The sequence below is a fragment of the Sparus aurata genome, chromosome 3 (assembly GCF_900880675.1).
Source record: "Sparus aurata chromosome 3, fSpaAur1.1, whole genome shotgun sequence".
NCBI classification, from domain to species: domain Eukaryota; kingdom Metazoa; phylum Chordata; class Actinopteri; order Spariformes; family Sparidae; genus Sparus; species Sparus aurata.
In genome coordinates this window covers 24,212,280-24,227,315 of record NC_044189.1, presented here as the reverse complement: position 1 = coordinate 24,227,315, position 15,036 = coordinate 24,212,280, and the positions used below count along the sequence as shown (strand labels likewise).

The following is a 15,036-nucleotide window of genomic DNA, read 5'->3' as shown; positions in this document are numbered from 1 at the left end:
ACTTCTTTTTTTTTTTTTTTACCTTAAAATAACAGTTTCAAATTGATTGATGGTACCGCCCTCATATCACTTATTTCTGCATTATGTAACCTCGGTGAGAGGGTCGGATCACAGTGTTGCATACATGTTTACTTCAACGTACAAGTTTTCAACACATGACATTGTTATGATGTATTTAGTTTTGTTTGTAGTCAGCGCCCACATTACATGGCATGATTTGTGTTTACAAAAGTGGTGGTACTCTCAGAAACTGTGCCAAAATACCAATTTCAGCATAATGTTGCTTTCATAGAGTGTTTTTATCATGAGAAAAAGTTTAAATTTAAATAACCATTATTAAATATTACATTTATAGTCTATTAACCTTTGGTTAATAGTTATTTCACTGTTAACAAACCATGACATGCTTTATTAAAAATGTATTAAGCAATTGTTGATTGTAAAGTGAGAACCAATGTTTATACTACAGAACATTTAATAACAAAAAAACAAAAGCATTGTTATTGTTTTTTAACAGGGAAATTACTTAACTAAAATGGAATAACCTATAAATTGACCATTTTAATGATGGTGATCACAAAGTGCTACCAAAGTGTCATAGTTTAAAAACTGACATAGTTTAAAGAGGTAATCCAAAATGTTATCAAGTAATCCATGACAATGTAACTTTAATCTGTTTACACAGTTTTTCAAATGTATTCCAGGCTGATTGTAGTAATTTATGATTTTAATCTGATTACATATTCTCTTTTACATGTAATCCCTAACTACCCATCCCCAGACACCCACAAGTGCAGGCTGCTGTATGAACAGATATTGAGTGATGATTCTGTAAAACACGCGTTTAATGATATAAAATCCTCGCCTTCACTGGCAAAGTAAGGATTGTTTTCAAATACTGCACGTGAATAAACACTGCAGGCGGATACATTCTACTGTGATTCTATCTAAGAGGGCTTAAAATCAGATGATGTCCTGGAAATAATGGAAAATTACCGGAGCGAAAACACTGCTGCCGAAGGGTGTGTCATCCAGGGATAGAGATAATCCTAACACAGAACTGTTTGTGTGTGTGTGCCGTCTTAAACAAGTTAAGACCACCACGTCGCCTCAAGTCTCTCTATAACCTTGACTGCCCTCCAGACCTGAGCATGTGTCATCTCGGGGGCTGAAGCTGACTTGAATGAAAGAGCCAATTCTCCTTCTATCTCAAAGAAAAGAGGACTTATCTCACTGATTCTGCAGCCAGAGTCAAAAGGACTCATGAGCTGCCTGCGGTGGCTTTACGAAGGGCCAGTGTGAAACATGCTGCTTTGTGGGATATTCCTTCAGGAGGAATGCGTCCTCACGTAGGCGCATCAACATAACCTCTGGCATGTTGTCAAAAGAGTCATCCCTTTATCTGCCCTCACTTACTTTGATCACCTCATGAGGTTGCTGTAAATCAACTCGCTGCCTCCCCCCTTGTCCCAGTCACTGTTGGTCTTTCCTTTAACCCCCACAGATAAATGAAGTAACATTTGTGACCTATGTCAAATTAAGTTAGTGAAGTGCCTCATATGATCTCACTTAGATAACAACCAGAGCCCACAGTTTTGACTCTTCTGCTCCTCGTGCTGCTTTATGTTTGCGGAAGCTGATTTTTTCTTGTTGACCTACGGTAGTCCCTCTCTTCAGCACAGATCAGTTACATCTTTTTATCCACTGTCAGTGTCGAGAAGAGCAAAGACAATGAGCGGTCAATTCAATGGTCTAATTACACCAAAAAATAACACCTTTCTTCATTTTTCATCATCAACAAATTGTTTTAGTCTGACATAGACATAAGCTTAGACTTAGGCTATCTATATCTCCAACAGCTGCTGGTGCCAGTTTTTGGTATTAGGCCAAAAATGGGATATGTTGTCAAAAAGAGTTCAGGAAATCAGATGTAAAAAACCAAAGGATAAATTACATTATTGCATTATTACATTACTGCATACACAGTTTATCAATCTGTTGAATATATTTTTAAATATCTTATCTCTTTTTTGTTATATTTCCTCTATAGTTTTGGGCCTATAGTTTTTGTTTTTGTAATTACATAACATCTTCATGAATTTTATGAGGCTATCAAATTGCTGCAGTTATAGGAGCTACATATCAAATATTAATATTCAGATGCACTTACCAAAGAACCTATTGCAAGGAATTGTTTGTAAGGCTAGACAATGGTTTTAATCACCCGTAGAAAATAAAATGACTGATGGACCATTGAATGTGTGGTTCCCACCCCTCACTCAGAGAAAGAAAAATGTTACTCTGTCCAACAAGAAAGTGCTTATTTCAATGTAATTTAGCTGTAAGACACAGATGTTTGATATGAGAGGTGTCAGTGTCTAAGTAATTATGCTTTCAGCTTCAGTGCAGATAAAAAAATGTAGATGTCCCAGACACTGTAACTGCTTCACTATGAAGTGCAACTGTATTGTCAGCCATGGTGGGAATCTGTCTATGTGCATCCATCACTTCCAACTTCCAAGTAAAGTAAATATTCTGAAGCTTTATGTTTCCTGAAGTTGTTCAGTAGCCATCAGCCATCTCCACCAGTCCAGCAGCTGCAGGGCTGTGGTCCACTAAACTCCTCACACAGTATGAACATCAATCATAATTAGCTTCATTTAACATTTAATCAAATAAAGGCCTCTAGGTTTCATCCCATTTCATTTCCTTAACCTTTTCCCGTCCTGGTGTTAAAACCATCAGCCCTATTTTCAGCTGTTTGCTCACCGTGTCAATCATGACCGACTGACGCCCGTGAGCCCTGCGCGCGCATCACCACACTCCCATCAGTCTCGGGCACGAGCGCTTGGCGCACACCCCTCTCTCCTCCGTTGGGCGGAAGTGGGTCCATTTTTCTCTCAGTCGGATAAGAGCGGCTCGAGGAGCTGCAACCCGAGAGACACGCGCCCGCCGAGAGCGCACACCCTGTGTTTATGTCGGTGTAGATTCATCCGAGAGTAAACAACTGCAACAACGACGAAGCACGGGACGGAACCAAGGTCCGGACGGTCGTTGGACCGAGTTATTCGCGGTTGCAGGGCTCCGTTTTCCACGCTGCCGGAGGAGAAAACCCTCCGCATTCCTCCACGCAGAGAGCCACAGAGGGCGACCAGCCGAGCGACTCGACGGGGAGGGAGAGCCCGAAGCGGCCTCTCCACAAGGCGGACCGCTGAATTCACCCGCACAGGCTAGTGACAGACGCCCTGTCTGGTGATTGGGCTCTACCGGAGACTCTCTGTGTTTGTTTTCGATGCCCTAACGACCCGAGGCACGCTGTGAGATCGTTGCTTTGATGAATAATTTACGGTCTCGCTCTCCGAGGCTCGCGCTGCGAATACCAACCGACCGCTGGCTGCGCCCGACGCCGTCTGCACGGGCCCCGATGGTGGACTAGAGAGAAACGCCACAACAACAACTCGGGCCTGATTTGGAGAGCCGAAAATAAAGCAGAAGTATACATCCTTTAATGCTCGACTGGGTGTTGTTTTGTAGCGCGGAGCCCGGGAGTCATGTTGCCGAGTAAGTGGGGGAGGAGAGACGGAGCCCCCAGTGTTTCGACGCCGACCCAGTGTCACTCCGGCTTCGGATTCATTTTGTGAGCCTCAACGAAGAACCATCGGCCCATCTTTCTGCCCATCGACCCGGCAGCTTCTATCAGAAAACGCCTTACACAGCTGATTTGATGTGATCTTATCAGCTTAAGTATTTTCCTTTTTTTCACCTCAGAAACAATCTTTGAAGAACTGTTTGGAAGATCTGTCTACCTCATTGTTTTGCATCAGATTTGTATAATACAGAGACACATCTGTAAGTCGATGAGCGCCGTTTTCACTGTTGAACTGACTGTAATACCTCATGAATCTACCTCAGCTACAACTTTATTTTCTACAAATCTCAACGGGCCGATGTGTCCCCAAATGAATGCCTCAGCCTCATTACTGTGCATGTTGTAAAACGCTGCAGATGGCTTCGTTTCCCGACTCGGACCTGCAGACTTGTCCGCTCTGCAAGGAGCTGTGCGGCTCCTCTGCTCCTATTTCCTCCAGCTCTTCTACCTCCTCATCTTCATCACATACCTCGTCCTCCTCCAGCCAGACTACGAGGAGGCTGCACGTCCTGCCCTGCCTCCATGCCTTCTGCAGGCAGTGCCTGGAGGGCCAGCGCAGTCCCGGGGACCCCCTGAAGCTGCGGTGCCCCACCTGCGACCAGAAGGTGTCCATCTCTGAGGCTGGGGTGGACTCCCTGCCTTCCTCCAACTTCCTCTTCAGCAACCTGCTGGATGTGGTGGTGAGCTCTGAGGAGCAGATCCAGAACAAGAACGGCCACCATCATCCCCGGGGAATCTTAGGTGGAGGCTCCAGCGGCTTCCATCACTCTCATGGAGGCCTGCTGCACTCTCACCACCTGGGAGAGCCTCAGTGCAGCTCCTGCGATGAGGAGAACCCAGCCACTTCCCACTGCCTTGACTGCCAGGAGTATCTGTGTGACAACTGTGTGCGGGCACACCAGCGGGTCCGGCTGACCAAGGACCACTTCATCGAGTGCCTGGGAGAAAGCCTCCACCTGGGCCGAGTCAACGCCAACAGCAACTCGGGCCAGCCGGGGGTGTCGGTGTCCATCGCACAGTCCCTGCAGAACAACTTTGCCCTGCTGTCCCTCTTCCAGGATCGCATGAGTTTCTGCCAACACCATGACAATGAGGTGAGCAGTGCCTCAGTCTAAGAAATGAATGGGAAATGTATGCATGACAATTTATTGGTTATCTTTGCAGCTCAGCCTACCCTAATGGTCCGGTGGGGTTGATAGTCTATTAAATTATATTTATTGTGCATACACTCACACATACTCAAACACATTTACACACACTCCTGCAGTGTAATAGCATTATGTGTGTAGTATAGACCCATACTGGGGGCCATATGGCCTTAGGTTCAAAGGGAGCTGAGTGGCTCTTCACCTAGTTCCCTGGAGACAAACGGGCACGTGTGCTGAGCTGGATTTACACACACAGACACACACACATACACACACACACACATATGCACCAAGACCCTGCTTGCACACACACTTATAAGCATAGACACATGCAGAGTCTGGTTAATCTGTACCACACCATCCATTCAGGGCAGAGAGAGGCCCCTTTAGTAACTGCACACATGTTTCTATGACTCTTAGAAGTCCGGTCCATGGACATATTATGGAGATCCAGCTTTTCTCTGATAATGGAAAAGACAAGTTGGAACTCTAGGCCCAAAGTTCTTTTTTTTTTTTTTTTCTTGAACCATGTGATTGGGGCGAAGTAAACTACAAAGGCCTGTAAAACAGGAAACCAGCTTTTTCTTGGTATAGTCATATGGTCAGGAAGAATGACAAATAGCAGTAGCAGGCGGTGTTGGAATGTCAGTTTTGTACCACTCCTGGTTTCTGTTGAGGAGTTAGAGAAGTTTCCCTGCTGCTGGAGAACACACTTCTTAGTCCCAAAAGCATGAATTAAAAAAAATAGATAAGAAAAATGTTTGAACAAATGAGTGTGATCAATAAGTCGGCAAGTGTTTTAATGCAGTAATCGTTCTGTATCCACAATTCAATTTACCAAATGGTTCAATACTATTGAAAATGTTTGGCGTGTAAGCATTCTCACATAGCAAGTCAAAAGATGTGGGTTGAATATTACAGTTTCAACAGCATGTGTGCTACCTGGTCAAGCATAAAATGATGGAGGAGACATACAGGGTGCTATTGAGTGGTAAATGCAAAACATTCTGAATGCCGCCCACGGAGAAAAAAAGACTCCAGATACGCCCAGTTGTGCGACGTAGGAAAGTTGAGTAGTATTCCACTGACAACTAATTTTGTCTTTGCAGGCGCATTGCTACGCTTTTTGGCATTACCTATAAATGAAATAGTGTGAAAGAGGGTGGTAGGAAATCTGTAATCTTAACCATGTGCTCCCCCTTGGATCCTTGTGTGTATTAACAATTCCATCTAAATGGGGGCAAACTGCAATGCTGTTGCTAGTATCAGCACCGCTAACGATGCCGACAAGCCCGAGGACTGTCAGAGGCAAGAGTGAGTCTGCTTATTAGAATTTGTATATTTAAAGGGGGTTTTTAGTACCAGGTTCTATTGTTGTTTGATTTTAATGATATGGCGTGAACTAGAGGCATTGGGCGATGTTGGAAAGGGAAGACCAGGGAGCCAGCATTCATGCAACAACACAAGTAGCCAGCTATCACCAATGAACCTTTTTTTTGTAGTGTTATTATAAACCTAAACCTTTTATTCAATGCTGCTATCAGACAGACGTTTATTCATTGGTAGAGTCGGGTACACAGTTAATTAATCTTTGTTAAAATGTGCTGAACTTGGATTTAAAAAATGCAGCCTTATCAATAAATGAGAAATACTGTCTGCAAAACATTAATTAAGAGCATAGTCACTAAGGCCCAGGTCAGATTTCCAATTAAGTTTTTTCCCCCTTGGCCCCCCACCTCCCATACAACCCCCATGCCTATTGCCAGTAAATGGGTGTATGGAGTTTTCCAGTAACGGCTTCATTTCCCAGTAATGTCTCACTCACTCACTGTGCTTCAGCCCTGGGGGAGGGAATGACACAGGAGAAGACAAGTCTTTCTTTACCTGTGAGCACTGAGCAAGCAGAGCCATTGTCCGCACCCAGTTCCACATCCTTCACATGTTCAAAGGTTCCTCATATACCCAGTCTGCTTGAAAGAAAAGTTTGGCCCTCTTTGGGATTTTTCAGATTTCATACCCTGTTCTGTTGATCCCCACTTTGCGTAGCCAATACAAATTTACTTCATGCAAAGGGTTGCCATTTCATAGTTTGTGTTGGAGTCTTTTCCAGCCAGTAGAGTACACCGTGATGGTGTCAGATAGTTGAATGGCTTTCCGGAACCTACTCCCCTTACACCTTTCCAACGTCGGATTAGAGCAGGAGCTGCGTCCGACTATTTCCGTAACTTTCCCAAAATCATCATCCAAAATCAACATCCAACTTTCTCACTCCTTTCACACTGTGATTGGCCAGATATTGGAAATGATAATAAAGCCTGGGTAAAACCTCTTTGATTGATTTTTCTAGTTTCTTTTCTATGACAGTAAATGGAATATATTTGGGTCTTGGAAAAAACAAGACATTTGCAGACGTAATCTTGGCCTTTGGGAAAAAGTGATCAACACATGTTCTGACATGTTATAGACCAAACAACTAATCAGCAAATCAAGAAAATAACCAACAGATTAAACGACAATGAAAATCATTGTTATTTGCAGCCCTAGTATTGCGTTCGCACTTGCCATTCAAAATGGAGACAAGGTCATTTCTGTTGTCCAGCAAATCTCCAACTTGATATGTCTGTCATCTAGTTTTATGGGTTGCGGGAGCTGGTTACTGAAAAGGACAACATTGGAGACCTTTGTTGTAAGAAGAAGTTTGTTGGATGGGGGAAGGGACGTCATAAAAATGATTTTCTTTCACAGAGTTGATGGAGGGAAATTTGTCCTTTCTCATTGAGATTTGCTTTCCTGACATATAAGTTAATCAGATTCGAAGTAGTGCAGCAATTGGCCTGATAGTTCAGTTTTTTGTATTATATATCCTGTCACCCAAACCCAGAACGTTTACTGCATATCTGCAACCAGCTGGCCGTCAGCTGTAGCCTTTGCTGTGTAATCAAAGGCAGTTTTTAACTGAAGACACAGGGCCTCACATCCACTTTTGTCCAAGCTTTTTCTTTGAGGTTTGCATGGTGTGTCAGTGCCCTCATACCAATACAAGATCGCTGTGTAGTCTGAGTTATGGAGCAGAGTATTTTCCAGGAGCTGGGATTTGTCCCCTCTGTAGCATTACGTAAGCCTGCTAAGGAATTTCTCCTCTCCCTGGAGATTGGTGCCAATGATGGTTAATGCTCGGTACTGAACCAGCTAAACAAACTGTGTTATTGTGGATTACTCTAGGTTATTGTGTCATGTGTATATTAAGAATGGGTGATGGATAGAATTCTAGTTTCGCAAATTTGCAATGTTTATGTTGATAAAAACCAATCACATTGTTCGTACAAAAACCTTCAAGAGAAAAGCCCTGTGTCATGTAGCTTACAAACAGTTTTTCTTTTGTTTTACATGACGTATTTAGAATTGTATACATCTTATCGATCTGAAATGCTTGTTTGAGCTTTCTTATGGTAACAACACCTCAAATGATGTGTAGAGCCCGACCAATAGATTTTTGTCACCGAAATTAGAGAGTAAAATAATTTTTGTTGCAGTGGTTCCTCAAATGTTGTTATCAAACACTTGCAACAGAGATATGTAATGGAGGCTGGATGTTTTTACAGATTAACAATAAACTTTATTTTCTAAAGTCATGGCAGGCATTGAAACAAGAAATTTCACTGGGAATGGAATAATCATAAATTACGCAGAGCATGTTTTGTTTTTACAAAGGCCTAATTTACCCGTTGGGCCACAGACAAAAAAAAAGACAGTTTACCCCAAAGTAGCAGTACCGACTGACGGTAACCTGTCTGTTGGGTAGATAGGATATGCATTGGCAAATAGCAGATAGGTAGACCCACTATTTATCTTTGAACGTTAAAGTTTTAGGTAAAAATGTCCACAGAAATGCTTACCTTTATGACCACATGGCAAATCAACTGCTAGTTTCTGACCCAGAAGTAGCTCTGTTAATCGCTGTGGTCTGCTGGCCACAATAAATGCAATTTGCCAACAGTTATCGTTTGACATGGTGACAGTTGCTGGCTAAAAGTACGAGGCCTCTGTACAAGTACATATACTGTGCTTTATTCAGTTTTCGGAAATCAATCTCATATTGAAACGCCCGAAAATCTTGTAGAAACAAAAGGAACACTGATACTGTGATGGGGAGGGGTATTAAAAATGTCTCACTTCATGTTGAACTTCTCAACTGTAATGAAGAGAGAGGTTATGTTGTTTTTCCTTATGGAGGCTGTGAAGTGAATATCACGTTTAATTGCTTTGGCCTCAAGTTTTCTCCCAATTCTCTGGACACAGAGTTAACGCAGTAATAATGCACTTCAACTGAAGATCATTTAATAATAGAAAGTATCAGAACTTGTAAAACTGAAATAATGGAAAGGATTGATGGCGAAATAAAGGGTTTCAGTTGGAAGATAAGACTCCTCGGGTAGCAAAGGAAGCCAGCTACCCACTGATAAGAATATACTATAGGGTCTGTGCACACATGACTGAATATGTTGGCCTACTTAAACGGCATGAATGTCAGTTGTTACTCATCAGACGCACTGGCAGTCAGAGAGGGACCCACGTTGTGTGTGTGTGGGGGTGTGTGGGGGTGTGTGGGGTGTGTGTGTGTGTGTGTGTGAAGTGGAAATGGAAAATTGGATTACATCAAAGGACTGCCCTCTGCTCGCTGTGATGTCACCCTCGACATAGAAATACATATGCGGCTCCATCTGAGAGACACCTAATGATATGATAATCCCACAAAATGTCACTCTGTGCTTTAGATTAAATTGTTGTCACCATGACGACATACCTGGCTGTGCACGCGCATGGTATCTCAGCAACACACACATAGTCTTTATGTAATGGGGCGGGGGGCAGCTGAAGCAGGCTGAGAGGGGAAAGAAAGTGGTTGCTGGGCAATGAGCGCCTACAATGCATTGAGTTTATATGGATGAGGTGAAGTTGAACTAATCAGTTTGACGGCCTACCAATGCTCTTGTATCTCCTCAGGGGCCATTTTTGTCAAGCTGTAAAGTGAGGAAGACTGGGATGTTCAGTTGCAGTGGGAGGTCTTTGATTTTATCCTAGTTTGTCACACATTTCCACAATTCCACTTTTCTTTTGTTAAACTTTACTGCTCCATTATGCAGCTCCAGAGAGGAAGACTATCACTTGAAACATATGCTGGGTTGGATTTGTGATCACCAGTTGTACTCCCCCCTCTTTGGAGCTTGCTCGCAGAGAATGTTTGTAAGGAAACCTAACCCAGCACTGACGCTGATACAAGGCCAGAGGAATTCCTGTAACTTGAGTTTATACCTCCTGGGTTCTCTTTTCCCCTTCTCCCTCTCCCTCTCCCTCTCACACACACTGGGTATTTCCTCTGCCGACTCCTGCCTTTCTCATCAGTGCTCTCTTTCTGCTCTGTGTCACAGACAATGGGCATTATGGATGCAGAAAGTCTCCTCAACATGATTTAGCAGCTGTTGCTGTTGAGGGCCAAGTGATTACATTTCATCACTCCTGGAAGTATCCGTGTGAGTGTGTGGCAGCAGCGTTTTCCTTTCTAAGAGCATCTCCCATCTGTAGGTAGTTATCCTCTGAAGAGGAATTTAGTGTGTGCGAGTGTGTGTGTGTTTCCACACAGCCAGCAGAGTTGGATTATATGAAGTTGGACTTCCAGCGTTTTAATGTGCAACATGTGCCCAGTAATTAGAGAGCATTCCCTGTTTCCTGTGTGTTGTGAATGTGTTTCATGTTGGCTAAAGGGGAGTGTGTATGTGTGTGTGTCCTAGCTTTGATGTCCATTTGAGGACTTTGGGCCATATAAATTTAATGGATAGAAAGGAAGGCATTTATCACATTCTCTTTGACAACGGGATTTAAAACCCATTCAAAAGCTGGAAGCTGCCACTTCCTACTCAGTGGTTGGGCACAAATGGGGTTTTAATTGGCCATTATTTGACCCCACTCAACGGGATTGCGCTGTTAACACATTTAATGTTAAAGCACTCAACTCTATATGGGGGACACTGCACAGCTTCCAGCCACGATTTGTTCCCCTCTTCAGTGTTTTTTTTAATATATGTAAGGCCACAACTATTCTAGTTGTTTAGCCCCTGAGATGAGAAGTTGGCATACTGGCTGTAGTTTGAAGAAGCTTCAGACCAGTATAGGGTCATAAGTGCATTAGAGGACCCTATCAGTAAGCTTTAGCTCCATATGTCCTGACCGTTTTCTAATGCACATATTTCATAGGGTCCTAGACGGCTATCTGTGTCTATTGGATTTAATTTTGAATGTAATGTTTTGTCTAATTGGAGAGAGTTCCAGAGTTTATGAGCCACAACCTCAAAAGCACTGTCTCCATTTGTGGTAAGCTTAGCTCCAGGAACTATCAGCAAACCCTGATCTGAAGACGTTGGAGACCTGCTGACATGTACACAAACTGACTCCTTGGATTGTATTTCATTGTCTCACCCTCAACTACTTTATTTTGAAATTAACTCAACCACACATTACTGTTGCATGGCAATATAACAGAAGATTGTTCAAAAAAGAATCTTCACTGGATTACCTCGTAATGTTAATATATGATTTAAACTAAATGTTTTCACTTCAGGAATATCCCTTTTTGGAATATGCAAGAGACTTGGTTGTCCGTAATAGGTAATGCTACATGTGATGTGACAGGCATTGGCTCATGTTTATGTTTCAGCTGACTTGTATAACCAGTCCATTTCCTGTAAAGGTCATTCTTCTTAGGCTGCCACATTGGTCTGCCAGCAATGTAAATGTGTATGTGGGCAGCAAACGGACAGTGAATGTATATGAAGGATTTGGAACAGAAGGTTGTACAAAACAGTGAATGTTTGTTCTTGGCCTTGCATTTTAATGTACTATTTAATACTAAACCAGGCATATGGTTATGTTTTGACATGTGTCATAAGGCAATATAACTGAACTAAATCTGAGTGGTAGAAGTGGGAAAGAGCAGTCTTGTTGTCATGGATTGAGGGTCATTAAGCATGTGGATGGTTTATCATGCTCTCTAATGCCACGGAAACCAAGAATAGCTGGTGTGTGACTGTATACAGACATGCACATTGGTTACATCTCAACTGCTCCACATTTCCTTCACACAGCGTCTCCTTTCATCCCTTGTTTGCTTGAAGCTGTGACTCCCTCTCATGTTTCTCTCATTCTCTTTTTTGCCTTCTCATTGTTGTTGAACTCTATTTATCTTCCTCCATCTTTCTCACCCTTTCAGTCTCTTTTCTCCGTCTCGCTCTCCCCCTTTTTTTTTCTTTTTTTATAACTGCTCAAGTACTAAGCACACGACAGTCAGTCACATGCTCGCTGGGTAAAGAGGCCAGCTGACTGTGGTTTGTTTTCCTTCTCCGCTGTGGGGCCGTCCAATCAGATCGCCGGCTTACGGCCACCGCCCCCATGATGTATCTGGCAGAGTTTCAAAACATCGGCAGGCATGTCCGTGTGCGTGTTGTGTCGGTGGCAACAAGCCAACAGGGGTTACCACGAGAGGGCGGGGCAGCGGCGGAGGAGAAGGAGAAGGAAGGAAATTAGCAATGAGGAGTGGAGAGAAAGAGTGATGGGGGAACAGAGAGGGAAGGGAATAAAAAGATACAGAGGTTGTTTGGAAAAGATAGGGAGTAGGTGTTCCATTAAGGGAGCTTTGTCTGGCAGATGGTATTCCTGGGATTGCTGGGAGTGCTGGGATTGGGTTTCCACAGATTATCCTGCTTGAACCTACCAGACTAGTTTAGGTCTGGTGCTGGGTCACTAGCTGGGCGTGTTATTCAGCATGGTTAATAGAAATGCTACAGAGGGTAATGGCAGACATTTTTCTGTGTAGCCCGATGTTTCACTCATGATCACTCAGTTTGGCCTTGTGCCCCATTTTAAAAAACACAATACTGATCTGCCTGGCATCCTGTTTTTTTACTATTATGTCAATGAAGACAAAATACCACTAGTAGGAACGGTATGCTACTAGCACAGCAACATAGAGGCTTCACCTTAGGCAAACTGATCAGCGGGGGTTCCCTAAACACCCTACACACAGACCATGGAATGACAACCCTACACCGTGGCACAAAACCTTGTGTGTTCGTCATCACATTTCTTAAATGCTTGGCTGGTAACCTGACATGTCTTTGAGGCCCTGTTCTACGCAGAGAATTCTCAAAGCATAGCCTGTGCTTGTGTTTTGACCTTTTATACACAAGTAAACAGCATTTTAGGTCCCTGAAAACTGACCTTTTGGGAAACCGTTTCCAGATGGATATTTAAGAATTGTATTTTCAAATTTTTATGTCTGGACAGGCAGACACTGAGGTTTTTGGAAACAATGAGGCAGACACCCACATTCACTTTCTGATTAGGTCGTATCAGTGTATGAAGCATCATTAGTAAATGTTCATGTAAAGAATGAGTTATGTCATATGATCGCATTTGAGGTTGTACACTGACAGACTGGCTGTTAGATCGTCTGTATTCTCAGTGTCCACTTGTGTCTTTCTAAATATAAAGAATACAAATGTGGAAAAGAGACGCAAAATGACTACTAACCCTGCTTCATTCATAGTAGTTCTGTATCTAAGCAACCAACCACAGAGTAAACAGTCTGCTTCTATTTTACACCGGCACGTGCGAGCGAACTGTACGCGAATGGCCATAGGATATAGGGTTGGGCTGATGAACGATGCCATACACAGTGGTGGTCATGTGGTGTGGTGCTGAGAATACTTTTAAACCCGGCACAGGGATGTATGTTGGTGGTAACGGGGTAGGTTCCTCTGCAGGGTGAGACAGTTGGAGAATCATGTCAGCAACTGTGGGAAACAGCAATGGCCACGTTGGTCAGATAATATGCAACTGCTACCTTACAACAACACTAAAGGGACGCGCTGCTTCAAATTCGTAAACAGCGATGAAGACATCGTTATATGCCAGTTCGGCAGACATCGTCCAACCCTAGTGTGATATATGTTTTCAGGTGTGTTAGTATGGACTGAGATTAGAATGTTTAGAAAGAGATTGCTTTTTTTAGGCCTTAGTAGTCTGATTTACAACGTTCTTAAAGAAAACATTTCTTTAGAAATTAAATACTGCTGTCATTATTATGTTTTGAAGTTTCAAAATGAATGGTACAACTATGTTAAATACATTGTATAATAAATACGTGATTTTGTGAGTATAGTTATCTTTAAAATGCAATCTTGTCCTTTGAGAATAGTTCAGATTGCACCCAAATAAAATGGAGATACTGCACATCCACTTTTTCTGTCCTGGGTTGGCCGACCACTCCAGTTGACAGCTCAGAAACCAGTAATTGTACAGGAGAAAGTCCCAGGTGAAAATATTGGTGATTGAGTACAAAGCAGGATGTTGTTTCAAGGTGTATTCAGATGATTGCTTCAAGCAGGATGAGTCACTTTTTCAAGAGAAACCCCCTTTCTGAAGTGTGTTAGATGTCAGTGTGTTTAACCGCTTGAGGCAGACTCTTCAGCCTCTAGGAATGTCACTTCAGTGTGTATGTGTTTCTGTCTGTTGACAGGCAGTTTCACAAAGAACACACAGGCCTCAGGCACTGACAGGGTTTATGAAAAAAGTCTTAACATCCTCACAGTAAATGCTTGCAGTCTAAAAATGTTTTTGTCTTTTAGGGATCCATGTACATTTCCTTAAAATGTGTCCTTGTTTGTTACTTTTTTAGCTTTGAAAACACAAATTGGTTAAATCATATACATTCTCAGCGGTCTTAAACAGAAATTGATTTTGTTTCTGTGGGATAAAATAATTTTCTTGACAGATCACATCCTGCTAACATGCGCTCCTGCACACTGCTTCTGGAAAAATAAAATCCCAGAGGAAATACAGAGTCTGATCTCATCTCTTGAAATAAGATCACATTATTCCTACTTACTTCAGAATGGGTCACTCTGTTCTCTTTCTACAGTTGCATATGTCATTAATTTCAGTTCCTTGTGCATATATTACTGTAATTAATGTGAATATCATTATCAGTTACTTCACTGCTGTTTGATTATGAAGATAAATGTGACAAATGAGGTATCAAGCTAGATGGAAACTGTTGACAATGGGACGTGACCATTGCAGATATCTGAGCACGTCTCTGTCAGATCTAGAGAACGTGCCCTCGCAGTTCCCAGAGCAGCATTGCTATTGCTGGCACCACAGTGTGACATTACACGGCCCCTGTCC

The 15,036-nt window shown here is 42.8% G+C and overlaps 1 protein-coding gene across 1 annotated transcript in view; it reads left to right on the top strand.

The window, feature by feature from the left end:
• The first annotated feature begins 2,874 nt into the window (after positions 1-2,874).
• trim71 (tripartite motif containing 71, E3 ubiquitin protein ligase) overlaps positions 2,875-15,036 on the top strand; it is a 34,711-nt gene continuing 22,549 nt past the window's right edge. Inside the window, exon 1 of the mRNA XM_030412761.1 lies at positions 2,875-4,743. Coding sequence (XP_030268621.1) covers positions 3,964-4,743 — 780 coding nt within the window. The 5' untranslated portion in view covers positions 2,875-3,963. The remainder of the gene's footprint in view (positions 4,744-15,036) is intronic.